The sequence below is a fragment of the Pleurodeles waltl genome, chromosome 9 (assembly GCF_031143425.1).
Source record: "Pleurodeles waltl isolate 20211129_DDA chromosome 9, aPleWal1.hap1.20221129, whole genome shotgun sequence".
NCBI lineage: Eukaryota > Metazoa > Chordata > Amphibia > Caudata > Salamandridae > Pleurodeles > Pleurodeles waltl.
This window is the reverse complement of record NC_090448.1, coordinates 156,563,902-156,579,085: the sequence shown is the minus strand read 5'-3', so window position 1 is coordinate 156,579,085 and position 15,184 is coordinate 156,563,902. Positions and strand designations below refer to the sequence as shown.

Here is a 15,184-nt window from a genome sequence, read left to right as displayed (position 1 = left end):
TGCAGAATTATGACTTTCTGGAAATCACAAAGCTTTCAAAAAGTACAGCAGTCACAGGATTCCAGGCAAATTCCTGAAAAACCTTTGCGAGTACCTGTATGTGACAATACAGAGGCATTTCCACTTGGGTAGCTGTACACATGTTCTACAATTAGACATAGTGAAATTCTACCGCCTTTGCAAAACAGCATAATTAGATTATTTTTCTCTCCATGGAGAAAATCTTTCCCCCTATCGAGGAACCCTATCCTCTACATGTCCACCAAATTTGGGTGTGATCACTTGACCGTTGCTGTCTTTGGCAGACGTTAATCTGACCATTTTCAGGGTGGGAAGGGGCAGGTAAGCAGTTTGAAAATTAACACAAAGACTCAGCCTGTGCTCTTTACTTACTTGTACATGACATTCTTTAGTTGAGTATGTGTACAGCAAATTGAATTTTTAAATGCCCCATTAGTCCAGTCATCTATTTACTATTTTTCTTTTTTGGGGGTATCCATTAAAGCATGGAAAGGATATCTGAGTATATTGTCATTTATTTGAATTAAAATGATCTGATAGATATCTTTCAGTTGCTTGCTTTTTTATTCAATGTGTGCATGAAACTGAAATGAATAATCTAGCTAATTAGGAGGTGCATCCAATCTATTTGTTTTTTTTAATGTTTTTTCACTAGAGGGGAAATGTGTACCTTGTGGAATGCACTATGAGAGCTGGACCACTTACTTCCCAGTCTTTGTCACAAAATGTGGACTCAATAGCGATAACCAGGTCAATCCCTTTAGGCACTTGGCTTCCAGGCTTACTCTTGAAGGCTTTATGCATTAGAAACTCAGATGTAGATTGACACTGTGAATGCCATCTACAAGGTGACTAAGCCAGTAACACACAGGCCTTAAACCTGTAGGGGCTAGCCATAAAATATCAACTTAAAGCAAACTGTGGTAATGGAGATGCTGGGGCCGTGTGATCGTAGGAACATGTTTAATAATCTAAAATTAATGCTCAACTCAGGTGAGCCTAAGTTTACATGACAAGGCCACAGCCAGCTTGCATTGACATCTATTCATAATTGGAGAAAGAAATACCCATGTTTTTTTTAACACAAACGAGTCTTTCTATGTGCATGTCTCTCTCTGTGATTTTCCATTTTAGACAAATAAACAAAATAGAAACTCTTTCCATGGTGTCTGTTGATAAAATCACAATTGTATTAAAATACTTTCTATATAGGAAGTCATGTTCAGGATGTTCCTTCCTATTGTTGCAATACTGAAGGCCCTTTGGCTAAGCTTGAGCAAGAGAGCTATTCATGCTACAAGAGTGTTACTGTTTGTTAAGTTACATATGCATTAACATTTCCTTCATTTTCTGTGCATGCAAAACATATTAATATGCAGCTAAGCAGGTGTTTATTAGTTGTAACGTGTTTGACGTTTATTGTGTATTCAAACAGTCATTGGTTAATTCACATGTATCTTTGTTAACCCCAGCCCTATAATGTCATTTCTCACCATGTCGTGTTTTACTTTTTTGCCTAAATCCCTAGCACATGCCTTGTTTTTGGGAACAGAGTTTCTGCACGCTGGCCCAGCAGGAAACTGCCTACAGCATTGTCTCCAGCTCATAATAAAACCGGCTGCAATGCTGTAGTGCATAGGGTGCAACAGCACCCGTTGCGATGTCCACTGTCTGCAAAGCAGACGGTAAACATCGCAACAGGGCTGGCCAGGAGGGGCCCTGCACTGCCCATGCCAGGAGGGAGTTGTAATCCCCAGGGCAGCACTGCTTGTGGCACTGCCCTGGCGGATTAGGACCACCAAACAGTCCTATGGCAGTAGAGTGGCGGTGCTGGTGGCTCGACCATTGCGCTACCGCTGTGGTCATACCGCCACATTGGCGGCAGTCAGTCCACCACCACAACCCTGGTGGTCTTAAGGCCACCATGGTCATAATGAGGGCCTATATGTCAGTCAGTCCTCTGAACAATACTTGGTTTCTGACTGTTGCTTGCTTCAGAGCCGACCTGATTTTAATCTTACTTATTTTGATTGTGAAATTCTATTGATTGACCTTAATTACTAATTCCCCACTGATTTCACTAGCAACGTTTTGCCCTCTGCAATAAATTAACATTTTTAATAAATCTTTCTGGTTTTGACGTGAAACAAAAGTAGTTCTCTAAACGTAAGCAGTAGAATGACATCATCAAAAGGATAGTAACTAAGGGAGGGACAAACTCAAAAAAAGGAATGCAAGCCAATGAATCAGAAGTAAGCAAATGAGAGAGGAAAAAAAACGACCAACAGTAATCAGTGGACATGCTCTAAACCTACTGTAACTTCATGGTAAGCCTACAGTAGGTCGTACGCAAGCAGACTTAGGCAAGAGCTAGAACACACAGGAAAGCTCTTAAAAACGTACACTGGAGGGAATTTAAACTCTATAAAGCCAGGCAAAGCCCCGTACTCTCTACGGTATAAAATATTTTATCATGAGAACAACCCAGATTTGTTCACAAAGCCAACTTCTGGACCGAAACATGACTGAATATGGTGCATATATACAAAGAACTAAGATGTAGATGAAGACACTAGTACAGACGATGACAAGCCAGTAAAAAGGAAAGGAGAAAAGGAGAGATAGGGGCTGCAACAGAGACAATGGAGGACAGTTAAAGGGGACCAATGAGAAAGAGAGCATATGCGTACAGGAAACACATGCAAAAGTTGGTTCTGATCAACAGATGAAATGCCTTCTACTCTACCTGTTTCTCATACTCCTTTAACAGTTTTGACGTCAGGTGTGTTGCTGCACTTAATTCGTTCTACAAAAAACAATTGAAGCAAAGACAAAACATTACAACAGATTAAGTCCATGTTGCTTTTACAATCTAGGAAACATGATAAAAAGTCGTTTGGCCTAAGGTATGAAAAAACATTTGTTCTTCCTGGACAAGCTTCTAAAACGAAGTATGTCTTTTTGTTCCCATTACTTTGCACCCACTCCCTTCTTTTCTTATTTGATCCACACACGTTTTCTTTACCGTAGATCCATGTGGGCAGCAATGTGTTTAGCACTTCTGAGCCGGACACTTGCCAGTTTTATAAGTCATTTCTTGCTACTCGCTTCATAATAAATACTTATTCAGCAAATTCAAAAAGTGAACAATTTTTGTAATACTGTGTACAACACAAGCACAAAGATCAATAGTAAGCACCAACTTCTTAGTATTATCCCCAAATGAGAGTTTTGGGCATTAATCTAATTTGATGGACCAAATGGGACATGATGGTCTCTAACCAGAAAGCAAAGACCTTAGTGAAGACCTATACGGCAACATTCTTTAGAGAAATATGTTTGTAGGGTCTGGGTACTTTTCCAGCTTTGGTGTCACTTTTGCAGAAGCGGCAAAGTTGTTAAATAGTCCAGTTACTCACTACAGCAAGAATAGCTATAGCCTCTAAGGAGGTGCTAATTACAATTGCAGCGCTATGGCATTAGCTGAGCGAAAGTTGCCTAAGAGCAACAGTATGTGCAGAAAGGGACAGGATGCGGTAGGAAGGTACAGTCAGGACATGCAGTTTTGCTCGTTTGTGAGGTACCATTATGCAAGGATGGATAGGGTTGAATTTAGAGGTAGAACAATAGACCTGTGACAATTGGAGATGTAAGTGTGGTTGCAACTTTTTTAGTTAGTAGGCCCAAGACCTAGAACAAGGGATCAGATAGACTTTACCGGAACTTGCAAGTTGAAATGACATGAACACAACACACATTTTTACAACAATATATGAAAAAATATGCTGTTGCCATGCTGATGGTATTCCATAACCAATGATTTTTGATGTAGCTTGTGATCAGTAGCTGTTGCACCAATGTTTATTTCCTTTGCTTGCCACAGTATGCAGCCCACTTAATGTGTTAAATTGCATGAAGTTCGCAGGAATAGTACAATAATGTAATCAAATGTGCAACTAGGGAGATTCAGGGACATACTGATTGCCTAAGTTCCCAATGATCATTGTCGATTTTATTAAATGCTTCATATGAATACCAGAGTCTCCCGAAATTTACTAAACAATGAATCTGATTTATTTTTATTCCACATCTCTTAAAAATGTTTATGTGAATTAACCAGAGCTGGGAGCTTTAGAAGACTTAAGATGTTGTATGTGCCCTGTACTGTTCAATGGCACCAAAATGAGAAATGTTCAATACAGAATAGAACAGTGTCTGCACATACTCAATATTCTGTCCCAACCTTCGGAATAATTCTGAGCCTACTGTTGTGCAACAAACCATTCTTTAAAAATATTTAAATTTCACGTACAGGATAATGTTCTGCTCCTCAAGAGATATCACCTTCTGCCTCAGGACTGCCTGTTCCTGTAGGGAACCATGAACCATTTGTTTATTCAGCCACCCTGAACACTCTCGTACAAGTCATATATTTCTCTATTCACTTCTTGTCGATCTTGGCCGTTCCTTGCATGCAGGGCTTAGAATTCTTTTTTCAGACCATGGAAGAGGAATTCCTTAAACTCCCTAGTGATCTTGCTCCCCTCTTTGCTAGATACAGCCACTATAGTGCTGATTTCAGCCCTTATCTGTATGTCCTTTATCAGCTTCTTAAACTCTACATCACGTTTATGTTCTTCATCATGCCCAACTCATTCGCTCATTTGGATTCACTTCCACATGTTATGCAGCTGATACCCAGATTCTTTTTTCCCTTCAGGACAACTCTTCTCATTTGATCTCCACTTTTCTGAATTGTATTTTTAGCATAGTGGATTAATGGGAATTAAAGAGAAGCTCATGCAAGACCAATAGTCTTGTATTCTCTGGCTGCAACACCCATCCATCAAGTCTTGGCAATTTCTGCCCTTCTGTTCTCAATACACTGCCAGTGCCGGCTCCTGAAGCCAGCAACTGAGGGTTGTTCACGATTAACAGCTATCCCTTTTTTCTCACAGGAAGCAACTCTTTGTCATGCTCTTATTTACTCAAGACTCATTCCTTCCCTCTCAGGCCAAGCACCTGGTAACTGAAGTCACAATATTGCCAGCCGGATTACTGCAATGTCTTGTTTTTGACCTCTCCTACTTATATCGTACGCCCTCAAGAGCAGGTACAGAATACAACAGCTCACCCTTCCTGCAATTCGTTTAAAACAATTTACTGCCTCACGATAGCAGCTCATAATCTCCTGTAATCACTCTGCTTGGTGTTTCGCGCTCTTCATGGCTTAGGCCCTAGGCACCCGTTACTCAAATTTATCAATACAATGCTGTCAGGCCCCTGAAATAAAACACAGCCAAACTTTCAGTGATGCCAAGATATTCCAGCTCCTGGGCGGGTTGTGGAGCTTGTTGTTTCTTTTTATTTTGCAACAGCCAAATTCTGGAACTCCCTACCTGTGTCCACACGTGCTCATGACAGTTATTAGCCTTCAGTAAAGCTCACACAACCTGTTGCTTTGTTAACTGTCATTCCGAGATCCTTCATGCGGTGTTAGAGATCATCAGTGTCAGTCTCAGCACCAGGACATCTTATAGGTAACTGGCATGCTTTATGTTTAATTGTGGGATTTGTGTTCCTAATGGAACCAATGATTTGGAAAATCAAAATGATGACAGTTTTACTGCACTACATCAACCATTATATTACTAAGGGCCTGATTTAGAGTTTGGTGGAGGGGTTACTCTGTCACAAACGTGACCGATATCCTGTCTGCCGTAATAAAGTTCTGTAGGCTATAATGGAATAGTAATACGGCAGACGGGATATTTGTCATGTTTGTGATGGAGTAACCCCCTCAGCCAAACTTTAAATCGGGCCCCAAGTCTACTTAGCCTTATCAAGTAATACAAAGCAAAGGAAAATGAGCCTAAAGAGCAAAATGCCTATAGAAAGTTTGCACCCACTTGAACTTTTTGCCCTTGGAGTGCTTGTTCGTCAGTGTCTTACATGATATTGTTTCCCACTTATCTACAAACAACATTCCAAACTTTTGAGGGTAAAATGTTGTGTGCAAAAGAAATACATAGATGAAAAGACTAAACTGAAATATCTGGAACAGTTTCTACCCCCTTGTTGCTACTCAGTGGAAGCACCTTTGGCAGCAACAACTGCTTTAAATATATTGAGATACTTCTCCTCAAATATACACAACTAGACATGGGAATATCTGACTGCTCCTTATAATTGTGCTCAAGCTCTGTCAAGTTTGTTATGGGTTTTGCAGACAATATCATTCATTGCCGCAAATATTTGATTGTATTTAACATGAGGATCTCGCTAGGCAACTTAAGTGTAGCGATTACTGTTTGTTAAGTCTTTTTCATGCTGAAAGCTAACTTCTGTCTCAGTTGTTGCATTCTCGAAGAGGCAGCAGGGCGTCTGCAAGGACGTGTCTGTGTTTCTGTCCATTCCATTCTGAAAAGCAAACCATTATGCCACCAAATGCTTTACAATAGATATGGTGTTCCTGAATTACGTGTAATGGGAGGTTTGCTCCAGTCGGAATGGCTTGCAATTAGACCATAGTATTCTATTTACGTTCTGCAGATCATAAAACCTTTTACCACAAAGGTATGGCTATGAAATCTGCTAAATGTTGTGCACATATCTCAAATGGGGGTTTAAGGAGGTCTTTCTTGATAAAAGGCTTCCCTTCTTGCCACACTGTGTTACAACCCATGTATGCTTGGGACACTGTTGTCAAATGCACACTTTAACCAGAATTAGGTATAAACATCTTTAGTTTGTTCCAATAGCCAGGGGGCTCTCAGAAGCCCCTGTAATCTGTATCCTTCTTGCTCCGATATCTACTTTGTAAGGACTGACTTAACCAGGAGGTGTTCCAAAGGCGCTATAGAACTTTGTCTTTTTAATAATAGTCTCACCAGTGCATCAACTGAATTCAAGGCCTCTGAACGTATACATAGCTTTCCTGTAATCTGTGCCTTTCAACAGCTTTTGCTAGAGTTATTTTGAAAGCTCATTGATGCTCATTGTTGGGTCTTTGGTATGTCACTCAGTTTCCTGCTGAGGGAATCTACATGAAGTACTGAACTTATCCTAAGATCAAGTGAATCGCTCTACTTTAACATAGTTTAAGAGTAGATAGCCTGGCATGTGGTTTTCAAATGTAAGTGGTTATACCTGCAGTTAAACCGGTATTGTCATTATAAGGGGAATGAACACTTAGGAAACCTAGTTGTTTCCATTAATTGTTTTTATTTAATCAATTATATAATACTTTCTAAATGTATTTTTTACTTGGATGCTGTATTTGAAGATACATTTTAAAAAGTATTCAATCCCAAGGTGAACACATGCCACATCTGTGTTTTTTAGGTACTGTATGTTGCATAGCTTTGTAGTAGGTTGTCAACAACCTCCCTGATATCCTTTATGGAATGATGCTTTTCATTTCAATCAAATAAGGGGTGTAGCCTTGAAGGATTAAGGAGGCAGAAACAAAGGGCCAGATATACAAAATCCTTTCCCAAAAAGTGCTCGCAAATTGTGCACCAACTTTTTGTGAATGGACTTTGATACTGGGAATTGAACTATGTACTGATAGGTCGGTTCGCATAATCACCATTCGTGGGGAGTTGGAAAACAACTTTCCGAATTAACATGAAAAAAGCTGGTCACAATGCTTGACCCCCTGTGATACCTGCAAACACAAGGATAGTACAGTAGACCACCAACCGTCTGCTTGCATTTCCAATCATTTGTTTTAAACAGCCTGTCTTCCTTGAGGGTACAAGTGCTGCCTTAAAAAAATCGAAAAAATAAAATTTTCTGTTAGGAAAACTATCAGGGGGAGCAGGGAGTGGGTCCCTTGACTCCTGCATGCTCCTCCTGAGGTTGCCAACCAATTCACAATTTAAGTGCTACCTCTTCTGAGGAGTCAGTAACTTGTCAATGATTTAAAGTCACAAACCACTAGCACATCACAATTAAGAAGGAAAACCCATTTCACACCCCTTCCATGCTGTCATTCAGTCCAGATTGTAAAACCCATTTTATGGGTCAGACAAAAAGTTTCCAACTCATAAAATATGTTTAGTCTGTAACAAACATGGATTTTGCGAATCGCTGGTTTTGAGGTCGCAAAATACTTAAGTGCATCTGACCCAAATCTTTTAGAGACAACAAATAGAAATTCGGTTATTGAGTTTGAAATGTTGTACTACATGCCACCAGGGCAGCAGAGGTATGTACTCTGCTGCCCAAGCAGATTACAGTCTATCACACTTCAAGATCTTCATCTGTCTGCCTGGTGAAGAGCTCTATGCCTTCAAAACAGCTGCTGCGACAGCACCTCCTCTGAAGACACAGTAAGTTTCCGGAGCAGCTGCCATGTTTCATGTCGCCACTCTCAAAAACAAACTCCCAAAGCAGGAGAAAAAATAAAACGTATATTCCTGAAAATACTATGTCATTACATCCACCCTAAATAAGCTGGAGGTTCGACCGATGCACTTGTGTCTGTCGGGCTATAGTTAAATCTGGTAGAGCCAGAGAGGGCTAATCCTGTGGGAACATGAAGGTCCCCATAACTCTAAGTAGAGGACTCACACATTCATTGAGTAGATAAAGTACTCCGCCACATTTGTGGCACCATATGTGGTACTAGCCCCTTAGCTTAAAAAAATGAAATCTTTGATTCTGGCACCTAGGCTGACTAATTCCATGAGATAGTTGATTAGCTTTGGAAATTTTGAAGCACAACCCAACTGGAAGAGAAAAACATAGTTCTTGGTCATTTTAGAAGGTGAAACCAGATGACCCACCAGATATATTCAGGGCAGAAATGTTTTGCATGTAATAGGTCTGAGTGTCTCTACCAGTATTTCATGCATCTGAGAGGTGCCTTACAAATCTAAAGTTGAAGATTAGAATGTTTTTACCTCTCTCAGGCAAGACTGGTCACTACTTACAGTTAGATTTGTTAAACAAAAAAAAGGTTCGGATCTTTTAGTTTAATGTTAGTACCAGAGGAAGCTACAGATCTTACACCTATAGAAAGAAGCTCATTATCTCTGTAATTACTGGCAAGGATGAAACCCAGGAAGATATCTCTCTCTATACTCTTTTTTGACATTGTACCAAGTCCAGAAGATCCTCTTTCACAACTGCAAAACACTTTAATACTTCTGATATTATGATATGTTTTTCATTGAACTGATGTTTTACTGAGTACCTGTGATTCAGCATGGCACTCTTGTCAAAGCATCAATCATGATGTATAATTTTTCAATAAACTAGGAGGAATTACATAGTCCATCAATTAAAATATTTAATATAGCTCTTCTAAAAGCAAAATTGAAGTAAATGTAAAACCTCCAAATCAGCCCACTCCATTTGACATCTGTATATGAGTAGGTATTATTTTCAGTGGAGGCAGAGGTTGATGAAGGATAGTCGCTACTTCAGTTAAATTCTGGACTTTTCCTACGGGTATGATCTACACGACATTATACACCTTAACAATTCACATGATTGCTCCACACAAGCTAGCTCAAAATCTATGCATTCATCAAGGTCAGTTTATACCACTTAGGGTCAGTAACGGCAGGGACCACGATCTTGTTGGAAACACTGCCTAAACCTACCTGCAGTCTTTTCTCTTAGAAATTTCCTACTATGCTTACCATTAGACTCTTAGTCAAACTTTTCACTGAATTATCTAAAGCTGAATCAGGACTAGAGGAGGAAATAATTTGTACTAAACATCCTAGTCCCTGAACTCGAGAATCCACTTTCTCAAGAAGTTTACCGGCTACCCGAGCTGTTTTATAGTATTTACAAGATACAGACATGCATGCCTTTCCTTATCCCTTTGGAAAATTAGGTTCTCGTTCAGGAGATCCAAGTAAAATAGGTTTATACTTTTATCAAAATTACAAATGTTGTTGTTGAGTAGTGAGTAGCTAACAAGTGTCTGGGATCAGTGTGTCACAAGCTAAGGATCAATAGACTAAAGACAACATCTAAAATTAAGATTTAATTTCATAAAAACAAGGATCCTCTTGAGTTTTTACACTTACACAAAACAGTTTTAGCCATCAGAACGTATTCCCCTGAGAAGTTATAATCATGTCTGGCCTTCTGGTTTTCTGGTACCTTCTCTCCCTTTCTTTTCCAGGGTTCACTCCACAGAATAACTCTTACCAACCTCTTTGTAGAAATTATGAATTATCACTTACCTATTTATCAGTGGAAATTAGATATTTAACTTGCTAGAAGGACATTTGCTTTTCGAAAGTTATTTTATACTATCCATAGAAAAATAAAAAACACAAGCCATGTTTCCTGTCATACGGGGACTAGTTTAATGAATGTGACAACAACCCTGGGGCGCCAGGAGGTAATAAGGGCTGCCAGCACCTTAAAGGTGCTCTGACTTTTCATGGGCACTAAATATAAAACACCCAATCACTTCAGCTAACAGCATGTGCCATTAGAAAATTATACATTTACTATTTGCATACATACTCACCTTTGTGTGTTGTAGCACAGTAACACCAATATTTGTCAGTGCTATATAAAGCATGTGAAATTTAAATCAATGCTCTGCAGGCACCCTAAAATGAGCTTCGTCAATCTATCAGACCCTTATGCCACTCCATCACTGCACTCCAACTCTGCAGATTCCTATAAATTAGGTTACTTCAATCTTGTGGCCTTACAATTAAATCACTTTGTGTTTTCGCAATATATGGGTGATTGTGCATTTTCTAGTTATTTAAAATGGATTTGTATTGGCAGTATAACAAGATACTAGTTGTACAACATAAAAAAGTCTATGAAACAATTGTGCTACATAACACTTCCATCTCACATACTTCGGGGTATTATTTCAATGAAAGGGAGAGGCAAACCAGGGTTTCATTTTAACAGAGCATCAATATACTAACATTACAAATGTTTATTAACTTACTTGAGCATCATAAATTCTCTGCATGGCCTTGAACAACTGGTTGACATAGTTGGAGATTGCAGCAGCATCCTCCTCAAATACACCTAACAAAGATCTTGTCTACAAAAAAAAAGGGTTAACAGCCACAATTACACAAAACTTCTCACATTATAGGAAGCAAAACATAAAGCAATGAAAATATATTTGAAGTGAATATTCAAACAGGCAATTTTGTTGAAATTTGAAAAACGAAAAACGGGATAAAAGAAATTTTAAAGATTTGTTTATGAGTGCCAGGGAAGGGCCATGGGCTATTTAGCGCACCTTTTAAAGTGCAACAGTCTAGGACAGTGTTCCCCAACCTGTGGTCGGGGGACCCCTGGGGGTCTGCGAAGTCTCCTCAGGGGGTCCGCAACTGCTTAGAAAATGTTATAATTTTAACAGATCAGGTCCCCAGCTTTGAGTATTAACTCAGTGGAGGGTCCCTGCATTCCAATAATGATTCAGTGGGGCTCCCCGGGTTCCAGTTTTGCTATAGTGGGGGTCCACAGAAGTCAAAAAGTTGGGAACCACTGGTCTAGGATCTGAAATTTAATGGGTGGGATGAATAGCACCAATTACAAGTTACATGCTGCATTTGGGGCTTTCCTCCCCAAAAACCGCATGCCCAGGTAGTTTAACGAAACATTTCTCTCATTATATTTCAACAGGACTGACCTGTCCAAATTTATTAGGGGAAAATTTTGAAGGGATGCTTTTTATCTAACTCGGAAATTACAAGTTGCGATAAACATTTCAACATGTGTAATTGCAATCCCTGCTCAAGCAGGTGTTATTGCAGCAACAGTAATTTAGCAGATATCTTGCTATCATGCCCTAAAACATCTGACTACATCACATGATGATCTGAGTTCAGTCATTTAGAGCCTGATCACAAAGGTCGACTTACACTTTTGTGGAAGTATATTATTTTTCGGTATTTACAAACTTCGTGTGGAGTTTAATGATCCGCACTCCTAATTCTTATGTGTGAGGAGTTCTCCCCACCCGGGATGGAGAACTCCTCTTACAGAAGTATGGGGAGAGAGGACTCAGAAAACTCTGCACGTACTTTGTGAATACTGAAAAGTAGTAAAGGTACACAGAAGTGTACGTTTCGCTTTGCGAATCAGGGCCATCAGCGTTTGCTAAAGTTACTGGACTATGTAAAAATACTGATTGTGCTCTAACTCAGTGACAGATTCGTCTCTCAGAAAGAAATGAACTGCTCCCACGTTCTTCTAAACCAATCAAAAGGCTTGTTAAGCTGCCGTTTATTATTATGACCCTAGGGTGTCAATAAGCTACAGAAACCTGCTGTAACTCAGCTTACAGGACATTCATGGAAGATTTCAGCAGTAGGTCTGTCTTCTGCTGAAGGGTTATCTTAGAGGAGGAGAAAGACGGGGGGTTCTGAGGTTCCTCTTGGAAGCCAGAGGTAACCCCTCTCTCAAAAAGCAGTTACCTTTCTACTATCCAAGGTCAGAAGATGCCTGAAGACCCGCTACCCTCTCCACCTGTTGCATTGCTACACTCATTTGCTTTCAAAAGCTAGGAAAAAAGAACTTCCACCCTGCACAAAACAGCCATGCCAATAAATTAAACCTATCTGGCAAGTTTCTACCTCCCCCTCGCGTTCCTTTCTCCTCCCGTTATTTTCTAAAGACCTAATTCTTTTCAAAAGACTTATGCAAAAGTGTGCGGCTTATTTCAGACTTTTGTTCAAATTCGCAATAAATATCAGGAGTGTGCCATTATATCAGTGATCGTCGCAGTTTTCCAGTATTAGCTCTGCAATTTTTTGTGAATTCCTAAGTTTTCGACAAGTAAAATTATTCTTAACATATGTACATTTGTATAACTGTAAATATGACACAAAACAGTAACTGCATTTGCTATCTTTGTTTGTGGAGAAAACCAATCCTTACCCCCCTGCTAATTTTGGTTGCGTGACCTCACTTCTCCCAACCTGGATACCGATTTACTCCTATGCTTAATTAGAGTAAATCCCCAACCCTAACCAGGGTACGCATGCGCCTGGCAAGAGTGTGCGAATGACCACAAACCTGCAAGTGTGTGTATGTTTATATGACTAAATAGGCACCCCTGGCGACGAATGCCCACAAAACGCCACTTGGAGTAAATTGCCACAAAGTAATATTACACCCAACTGGAGCAATATTATAAGTACCCAACTATATTTAGAATTGCAAAATTCCTGTTATGTGAATACAAACCATTAACTTACACTCCTAAATGGAAGTATTTGCACGCCTAAATTCGAATTAAGTATGCGGAGTCCTGGGTGCTGGGTCCCGGGTGTGCTGCCCTGCCCTCTCGTGGACAGTGAGGGGGACTAGGTGTCATGAAACAGACGTGTGTGAGACAAAGCACCCGCAGTGCACGGAAGAAGCCTTCTGTTCAGACCCGAAGCTGGGAGGTGACGGCGACACACTGTGAACCACTAGTTTCCCACACCTCTCGGGTCTCTGCAGACCAGCAGTAGGAACCGGGTCAAGGCTTGGATTCCACAACTTCCATCAGATGTGGTGACATCCTGGAGCATCGCGTCAGAATCCGGTTCTGCGGGAGCAGGGGGACAATGTAGACGGGGCCCTTGTAGCACTCCGGGCACTGGGATGTCACGGGTGTGGAAAGCAGTTTAGTGTTTGACAGTTGTGGCGTTACAGCAAGAAATAAGAGGCAGCAAGAAGCTTTTGGTTTCAGAAGCATTAGTTACAGAAGTATTTACATGTAATCTTAATTTTAAGCATTTCAACCAGAAAGACTGCACAGAGCAACACATGAAGTACTTCAAATCAATGTCATATGTCTACGGGTATCTTTGTGCACGGTGGTACATGAGACAGGTATAATGCATTATATGTTGTACAAAGACTATAATACATAATGAAATGTTTACAAGAGGTGCCAGTTACATTATCAGGTGGGTGGTGGGTGCTTTTGGGAGTAGATGTCAAAGGTATGTTGAAACACAAGCTCTAGCAGATTGGTTTTCACTGCACTTTTAACCAGCGGGAAGGAAATAATGGCGTACATGTAGATAAAGCATGTATTTCAGTGCAGGGTTGCTAGCAGCGTGAAGGTAGTATGAGTACTCCAAGGGTGGAATGGTTAGCAGAGTGCAGGTTGCGGGAGAAGGACTCACCCTTTCAAAGAACTCTGACTTAAGTTCATATCCACTCTCCTTCTGGAAAGTTCTAAAGGGCCAAAGTAGTTTTCCAGTATCCATCTAAAAACCTGATGTTTCACATGATGTTCACATCCCATCTATATACCGCTACAGTTATTTTCTCCATTACTGCATAAATATGTGTTAGAAATGAAGCACTCTACTGATGATTCCATTGATGTAGCTAGGTCTGTGCAATGCAAAAAAGTTTCATAGATGGAAAACCAACATACTGCACAATTTGCAGTAACTTTGCAGGCGTAATAGTACAAAACACATTTTAAATTCAAAGCCTTAATCTGAAAAAATGTAGAGTTCCTCAAGCGGCCATAAAACCCTCCCATACTTACAGAAAAAATAATAAGATTCTGAATAGAAAAAAAATTAAGGGGTTTACAATACATGTGATCATTTTAGCAGCATTATTATATAGGTATTAAGGGAGGGCATTCCAGTCAGAGTATCTGACCACCTTCCTCAACACCTCACAGGAAGTATGACATTAAGTAAGCATCTGTGTATTTGCAGAGCAAAGATACTGCTATAAAGCAATGGCGAACAGCGCGGTAGGAGGGTTGAAGGTAAATAATAATTGTTCTAAAGAAGTGACTGCTCTTGATACGATTTTCTGTGCTTGCAATAAAAATGGAAATGGAAAAGATGCTAGCCACATCTTTGTTGGGATGCTTTTCCAGATACTCTGTGTATGGCAGGAAATGAATTAGCTTCTAGCTGTGACCTTTTCAGTCTTCATTTTGAAGCTATCAAAGCTATTTGTGCTACACTGACATAGAAGTGATCTGTGTACTGCATATATTATTATTCTATTAAAAAACAATTATTATGTGTTCAAGCCAGTTGCACCTCACAATTGATTTACTAATTTAATCTGGAGTTTTGTATAACAGTAGGTGTAGATGTTTGGTAACTTCACAACACTAGTACGTAGGAATAATGCAATGGTTGCTGGGGAAGGTAGCATCCAGTGTAATCACGTGATTAACCATGCA

The 15,184-nt window shown here is 40.0% G+C and overlaps 1 protein-coding gene across 2 annotated transcripts in view; it reads right to left on the bottom strand.

Annotated features, from left to right (window-relative positions):
* APPL1 (adaptor protein, phosphotyrosine interacting with PH domain and leucine zipper 1) overlaps nucleotides 1-15,184 on the bottom strand; it is a 221,717-nt gene that overhangs the window by 169,664 nt on the left and 36,869 nt on the right. The window contains exons 2-3 of one of the 2 annotated variants that reach the window (XM_069206468.1): nucleotides 10,964-11,062; nucleotides 2,768-2,827 (exon numbers count right to left, since the gene is read on the bottom strand). In XM_069206468.1, the coding sequence (XP_069062569.1) occupies nucleotides 2,768-2,827; nucleotides 10,964-11,062 (159 nt within the window). The remainder of the gene's footprint in view (nucleotides 1-2,767; nucleotides 2,828-10,963; nucleotides 11,063-15,184) is intronic. The other variant, XM_069206469.1, reaches the window with a different exon arrangement.